Genomic DNA, 7932 nt, shown 5'->3' on the forward strand with positions numbered 1-7932 from the left:
TTGGTTCTCACTCTGGGGTTTGTGAGGGCACTTTAAATAGCAAGGAGAAGGAAAAAAGCGAGATGCAGGATAATGATAAAAGGGTTACAACTAAGCTGGGGGGCTCTGTTCTCCTTCCTTAGGCTATTTGGGTAGGGTTGGATGCTTCCTGTGATTCTTGGAGAGTCTGTGTATTTAAAGACCTGTAGAGAAGGCAAAAGTAAAGGGGGGGGGAGGGATGGGCTTTTCTTGTAGAGTCCAAAAGATGGGCAGCCAGATCCCTGCCACACCTGCTTGCCTTTAGGGGAAATGCAGCGTTCTGCTTGGAGGGCTCAGCTTGATCGACTTGGCCAAGGCGTGTGTGTGTGTGTGTGTGTGTGTGTGTGTGTGTGTGTGTGTGAAAACACTGCAAGAGAAAAGTAGGGCTGGGGTGTCAAGCGGCAACTGGTGGGGAAGGGAATGCAGTGGGTGGAGAGAGTTATCTCTGCACAGAGCTGGGTTTGGTGGCTTGCCACTCAGATCCTGGATAGAAGGTCAGTTCTAAAATGAGTCAATGGGTAAGCAAGCAAGCCTGCAAAGGGTGGGGGTGGGGGGGATGGGGGAGATGGAACCCTCTCCCATATTTGGACTTCTAGGTGGGGATTTCAGATAAACAAGAGCATGCCTCCACATTGAGACTTAGATCATTGACAAATCCAAGCACCCGTGCTGAGGTGGAGCCAGCACAGAATCACAAGGACAGCGTCACTGTCCCCAGATCCTCTCCTTTTCTCCATCAACCACCTTCCTGATCATGCACATAGCCTTCAGGATGAAATTACCCCTAACATCATCTCTGTGCCACTTACATTTGTCATCTCTCCTCTGCAGATACACACACACACACACACACACACACACACACACACACACTCACCCACCCACACAGGCTGCAGCGTCCTCCCTCCCTCAGTCCTCCAGTTCCCACAGAAACGCAGAGTTTCACACTCCCTCGCTCTTCTCTTCGCATGTCACATGGGATTTCCCTTCCAAGTTCGGAAGCTGCTGCAGTTCTAACCACTGTCAACCAGCGCTTCCAGCTTCCCGCTGGCATTTTGGCCCTATAACTCTCAGAACCCTCAGTTTCCGTTTTTTTGCCCACGATGGTGGGCCTCATTCTCTGTTGCATCTCCCTCTCTTCTACACCTGCCTACCCCAAGTTTTGTTTGGTGAGGTCCCTCCTGGGTCCGTTTGGAAAATGATCACCTTCTGATGACATGGAAGGTGTGAGTGGTGCAGTGTTTTCCCCCAATCTACCTGAGGCAAGTAAGACTGGCTCCCAACCAAAGAGGTGGTGCCTTGGATAGCTTCTAAGGATCACTCAGAAGCCCCTCTCCCATCCTGATACATAAATTATAATAATGAGGATAATGATGCTAATAATAGTGATAGCGATGGCCATGCTCAGGTTGCTGGAGTTTGGAGAGCTCACTGGGCATCAAGAATGCCCCTGGAAACCAGCTCTCTGAAAGCACTCTGATAACTCAACAACATGCCTGTGTCTGGGGCATACCTACGGCATGCATTTTTGTAATTGTTTTCCTTTGGGTTGTTTTCAAGCTATGACTTCACTCAAGAAAAGCTTTTCTTTTTGTTTTGTTTTGTCTTGTGTTTGAGAAGCCACGACATCCAGCCAACCGGAGCAGGTGGAGACAGTGAAAGTGTGCCAAGGGGGTTCTTTCAACCCAATCTAGAATTCCCATTAAAGCTGAGGGGGGAAAAGATGGTTAACATCTCCCTGTTGAATTGCAGTGAAATCTAGGCCAGCCCTGGTTTCCATATGTGTGGGATGCGCTTAGTCATGCTTGCACATGGGTGCAGATACGTGCACATGTGCATATTAATTTATCTCTGTGTGTTGATTCTGAGGAAGTCTGTTTAGAAGATAAATGAAATTGTGCACAAGCAGCAAATAACCACTAGTCTCTTAAATAAAGGGGTCATTTCCCAATACTTTATTCTTTGCTCCCAAGCAGGATACTTATCAACACTTGAAATTTGAAGGTTTTGTATGGACCTGTTTGGTTTTGTTGACTTTAACTTTTTAATGATTGGTATTGCTTATTTTCTTTAGTGAAACTTGTTTTCTAAAAAAAATATTTTTCTTCTTTTCTCATCACAGCTATCCCATTTTCCATATCTCTTTCTCACAAGGCACATCTTTCTTTTAACAACTATGGGTGTGTGCCCAGCTGTTCTACCAGTCTTTCCCTGGAGAGAAATAAATTTTTATTTTTCAAAGTAATTTTTTAAAAAAGTTCATGTTAATTGAACTGATGCTTATGAGGATGCTTCAGCATCACTGCCTCGTGGAGTCCTTTGGAACGGACACCAGAGCCTCGCCGGCTTTAGTTCACCTATTTCAGGAAAACAACTAGCCAGCTCGGCCAAAGTCAAGCGGTGGAAACTCAATGTTCCGAGACTTGTTACATCTTACGTGAAAACACAGGACATAATTTTGTGAAGATGGTCACAAATCACCGAAACATAATCACAGCCCTTGCCCTTTCCCTTCCTCCCAGCAACACCCCAAATCATGGGGCTTCGGGCATTTCCTAGTCAGATACCGCTGAACTGAGAGGTTGTGCATCTGGTGATGAGTACATTTTAAAATGATATGCTCTCCAGAGCTCAGTCCACAGAGGGTTCCATCACTCTGTTCCCACCCTCCCTCTGGCTGTTGTATGAAAGTGTGAGGGGCGAAAGTTTCTGCTGCTGTGGCTCCTGGGTTGGGAGCCCCCAGGGCTGCCAGTAGACTAGATTTTCCTCCCTGCAGCGGAGGATGACCTCAATGCAGAGTGGTTACCCAGGCCACAGATGTGTTCTAACTGGTTAACTAGAGGGACTGTAATGTGGACTTGGCTGTTTAGATAAAAATGCATTGCAGGCTCCAGGAACAAGCACACTTCAGTAGTAAAGGCTGCTTAAACCTTTGGGGACAGCCCTATGTTTAGATTACATTAATTCATAAATATTATACTAAATATCTCTTAAATTGGACTTAAATGACTTCAAAGATAATGCATTATAATATGGCTACCCAGAGAGCACTAGTCTTTATGTCTCCCAGTAACTCAGTCTTTGCTGCCTTTTATCCTGTTAGACAAGACCAAAGTTATGAATGGATTGCGGGCTTCTTCATGCATGATCTGCTGTGTGTGTTAGCAGTCATGGATATTTGTGTGTGTGTGTGTGTGTGTGTGTGTGTGTGTGTGTATCTATTTTCAGTCACTGGCTCCGTTTGTTCTCCAGGAAATAAAAGGAGGAGAAATGAATAAAATGTGAGAGAAGGGAAGAATTAGACCAGTGTGTGACCTGTTCCCTTCTTCAAGGGAGAACAATTCTATAGGAAGGGGCAAAGTTAGTCCTGAGCTCACTTCTGTTGCTACCCCGGGAGTTTGCCTCTCTCCTCTTAAATCAATAGTACAATGTCTTTTTCTTTGGAGTCTGGAAAAACAATCTTCCTCAAAGTGCTTCTAATGGGGGGGGGGGGGGGGAAGAAGACTCAGAATTAGCCATGAGAGTTTGCATTACATTGGGTTTTCTTCTTTGGGTGTTGTTTCTTCAAATTGCAATCCTGGGTTTTTTCCTGGTTTCTCTCTCAGCTTAGCACCCAGATCTCCCCCTGCCCAATTGCTTTCTGGTCTCCAGGGGGTAAATTTACCTTTACAGTAATTACCTTAGTCCACAACTGCTATTTGCTGCCTCCCCAGCTCAACAGCCTTTCTCTGATATGGCTGGGTTTGCTCCACAACACCCACCCACTCCCTCCTCCACAGACTCCCAATTTGACTGGAGTAATTGCCTTTTAAGGTTCACTCTACACATGGTAGGTATTCCCTTAACCCTTAGAACTCCTTCCATCTTTAGTCACCTGAAATGGCAGGTGGTCAACAAATGGATAGCCACCTGAAATCGCATGCATTTAACCTATTTTTTACTTTTTTTCTTAACCAATAATATACATATGCCATCCACACTGGAAGCCACTATCCTGTGTTGTCCCTCAATTTTATCCCAGTATGATTCATTAGAAGTTAAAAATTCAAGAAGGGGAGAGAAAGAGCCACAAATATGCCCTGAAAGCAGGCTTAACAAAGGCATGTTTCTATCCCGAGAACCTCATGTTGTTAATTTAGAGTTAGGGAAAATCTAGAAATCAAATGCAACCCTTGTTCTTCAAGCCTCATCATGCTTTTTGACTTAACAGTAATTAATCACCAATGGCAGGCGAGTAATTTTTTTTTAAGGTGGCCGGAGGCTTATTTTATCAGGATTAGCTAATAAATCAGGCTGTATCACTGAAGAAGGAGTTCAAACTCTTCTTGGACTGAATAAAACAGACCTCGGAAACTGTCTCATTTATTTAGCTCTCCCAGAGCTTTCAGGCACTGTTGGGATGTTGTGGCCCAACCTTGCCTATAAAAATCCAAGTGAAGGAGAGGCAGGAAGTTTCATAGGAAAAAATATATGCTCAGGCTCTGAAGGGTGAGCTGCGACAACGAGGCACCCAGCATGCCGGGCCAATGGGCCTGCCTGCCACAGACTGAGTCAGTTTAGGGAAAGAATTATTTAGAAAATGAAGTTTTGCTTGTCCTAGGAATCCTGGCCAGGTATGTGTATGTATATATATGAGATGATGCACACAATATAACTGTATCATAAGCTTCTCTACCTTCTTGATGCAAATGATGATAATTCTACTTTTTTGCTACAGTACAAGGGAGTCCAAATAACATCAGAGACAGTGATGATACTAGCAAGAAGGGATCATGAGAAGAAAGCAAGAAATATTGTTAAAGTTTATCTTCATTTGAAAGAAAGCATCAAAGAAAGTGCTCCAATCCAGATCTCATAGGAAGCCCGGGTCTTCACAACTGTCTTTCGCCTCTAGTGGGTTTTGATTTTTTTCTAACTTTAAAAATCTCAAATTGTCACAAGAACTGATGATTAAGATGGGTAAAGAATTTCCCTACCTATGCTTTTTAATTTTCATTATTACTATATTAAAATCTGGGGACATATTAGAATGACAAAGGTTTGATACAAACATTGATTAGCATCTATGGAGCTTGATTGGAAAAGGAAAAACTACAAAGATATGGTTGATTTGGGGGAGGGGGGAAAAGAAACAAATATTATTTCAAACACTGCCTCCCCAGTCCACCTTTGCAGTTTCTCTTCTGAACATTTTCTCCATATTGGATAAAGGTTGGTTTCTTTATCCATTACAGCCCCTTCCCTCACCCCACCTCAACAAACCTAGTATATTTCCATTCTGCCGTGGTTTTGTGCGGCTCAACATGCCATTAACTTTAAGATTTACTCCTCAGCAGGCAAGCTGGAAGATGCTAAAGCCAATAAAAACTGCTCTCTGGGACTCCAACTATGAAGAGTTTGGAGCTGTGCTTAGTATTCGGATGAAGGGAGGGCTGGAGAAGGAGGGCGGTTGTGATAGTGAAAACCACTGCTGCTTAGAGAGCCAGACAGCTCTGCGCTCTGCACCTAATGTGCCGGAGGATCAGCTCTGTTCATAGCCCATTTGTGGCCAAGGATGAGGCTGCTCTCTCTGTGTGGGTGGGTGTGCGTGTGCATGTGCATGTGTGTGTGTGTGTTTTCATCATTAAAACCACCAGCTCTAACACAGCATCTTCAGTGGCTCTCCACACTACTGTTTATTAAAAACAGAACATCCATACACATCCCTTACAACTTCCTTAGAACGGTGCTCCTTCTCTGCCTGACGATCAGTCTCTCTCAGAAAGCATTTAACTTGCCCACACAGCTCCAGCCCCAATGAATCCCTGCTGCACATCCTATACATTACTGTTAGGGAGCAGAGCACTGGGCTAATTTCATCACCCACCAGCCACCCACACACATCCTACAACTGAACACATTTGGGGCTCTGCCTTAAAGATAATAAAACAAGGAGAAAAACAGGCAGGCTGCAGACAATTCCCATGACCACTTTCCTAAAAAGTTGCTAGGTTTTAATTCTTTGATTATTCTGTCTCCCCTCCCCCAAGCACTCACTAGCATTGATTGCTTCAAGGGAGAGAAATAATGTACTATAAACCTCTCTGCATGGTGAGTTTGGGATAATTAGGCTACACCCTTTAAAATGCATATCGTGCACATACAAATTTCCCTCTAAAACCCCACTTTCCTGAGAAGGGGGGATCATCCAGGCTTCCCCAACTCCTTATACCACCCAGGGGATGGCTGGCTCCTTGCTAATTCTTGTCTTAGGTTTTGTCCCTCCTTCCTTCAAATATCCACCCCCTCCCCCACCACTCACACCACAACCGGATTATTGAGAAACACAGCTAGACAGGGAGAGTTTACTGTTAAATTGGTAGCGAAATAAAAATATCTCTGAATTTGTCACCTCCCTCCTTTTTAGACGGTTGCGCTCTTGCTACTCTGGCCCTGAGCGGAGACCACCGAATCTCCTCAGTATTTTCAGCACCACGGCGATGGACAGCACCCTCGGTCCCTGGCCGGCTGCGCGCCTGCCAGTCTGCCGCTCAGCGTCCCGGGCTCGGCGGTGCAGCTGTCCCCATCCCAATCATTCAAGTCGCCGTACCCCCAAATACAAGCCCAATTCCTCCTCGACCTTCTCTCTTTCTCTTCCTCTTCTGCTCCAGTTGCTCTCCCTACGGCACCGCTTCTGTCAGCTCCTTTCCCAAAACCCAGCCTTGCCCCAGCAAACAGCTCCCCACGCACCCCAGTCCTGGTCTCTGCTGCCCGAGCGCCTCCTTCCTCGGCGTCCGCCCGAGGCTGCCTCTCGCGCCGTCTCCGGTTCGTCCGCGGCCGGCCGGCCAGCCCGCCCGCCCTCTCCTCCCCAGCAAAGTTAGGAGGATAAGGTGCACTCACCTTTGTGCATGCCTGTGAACCTGTCCTTCAGAACCGTAAGCTCGTAGATCTTGCCGAACTCCTCGAAGAGGGGCTTGAGGTCCTTCTCATCCAGGTTGCGGGGGATCTGCCCAATGAACAGCTTGATGGCATCGTGGTCCTTCATGGGAATGGTCGACGGGTTCCCCGGGCTGTGGCTTAATCCGTTCATGTGCCCGGCGCTGCCCGGACTGCTGCCGAGCCCGTTGGTACTGAGGCTCGCGTTGTCAGCCTGTCCGTTTGCTAACGTGGCCATCTTTATATACATAGAGAAAAATCTTCTTTCCTTTTATTCTTTCTCGCTCGCACTCTCTCGCTCCTCTTCCTCGCAAGCTCGCTCGCGCTCACACACGCACACGCATACACACACTCGGGTTCTCTCCCCCTCGGTTGCTCTATACCTCGCTCTCTGCTCTCTCTCTCTCTTTCTCCTCTCTTCTCTCGCTCGCTCGCGCTCGCGCGCTCTCTCCCCTCTCCCCCCCGCTCTCTCCCTCCCTCTCCTCTCTTCTCTCTCTTTCGGCGGTCTGATCTGATTTTTTTTTTTTTTTTTTTTTTTTACATTGAACAGACAGGATCTCTGTCCTTTCCGTTTAAACAGGCTGGACCGGTTCAAGTTCCCAGTCAGACCAGGGGTGGGGGCGGCGAGTGTGCCCTGGAGAAGGAGGGGGAAGCGGGGCCCGGGGAGGGCGCTATGGGCGGGCGGACTCCCGCGCGGCGGCGGGCGGCGGCCCGGAGCAGGGCGGCTTGGGGCGGTGCCGCCCCGCGCGCCTCCCCCGTCGGCGGCCCCAGCGAGCGGCGGTGGTACGGTCCGGACAGCCCCCGGCTATAAATAGCGCCAGGCGCATGGCTCTTCGGGAGGCGCTGAGATTCCGGCGCGGCGGCCACGGAGAGCGGGCTCCCGTTAGAAACGGGGCTGCTGGCCTCTTTGCCTTTTTTTTTTGGGTAATAGCAGCAGGTGCAACTTTTTCTTTTTGTATTTCAAAAACATAGGTTTTCATTTTCGTGTGGGTATGTAGG

General features: G+C 47.5%; 1 protein-coding gene across 30 annotated transcripts in view; it reads right to left on the minus strand.

Annotated features, from left to right (window-relative positions):
• CELF4 (CUGBP Elav-like family member 4) overlaps nt 1–7687 on the minus strand; it is a 271384-nt gene extending 263697 nt beyond the window's left edge. For 5 of the 30 annotated variants that reach the window (XR_013996318.1, XM_081097156.1, XM_081097161.1 and 2 more), the window contains exon 1: nt 6898–7481. Coding sequence is in view for 23 of the 30 variants with exons in the window: in XM_081097156.1 (XP_080953282.1) it covers nt 6898–7183 (286 nt within the window). In the remaining 7 variants the exon portion in view is untranslated. Of the gene's footprint in view, nt 1–6897 lie in introns of all 30 variants that reach the window. The other 25 variants (XR_013996323.1, XM_081097158.1, XM_081097154.1 and 22 more) reach the window with 12 other exon arrangements.
• Nucleotides 7688–7932: the final 245 nt, after the last annotated feature.

The sequence above is a fragment of the Myotis nattereri genome (genome assembly GCF_964212035.1).
Source record: "Myotis nattereri genome assembly, chromosome: 8".
NCBI classification, from domain to species: Eukaryota; Metazoa; Chordata; class Mammalia; order Chiroptera; family Vespertilionidae; genus Myotis; species Myotis nattereri.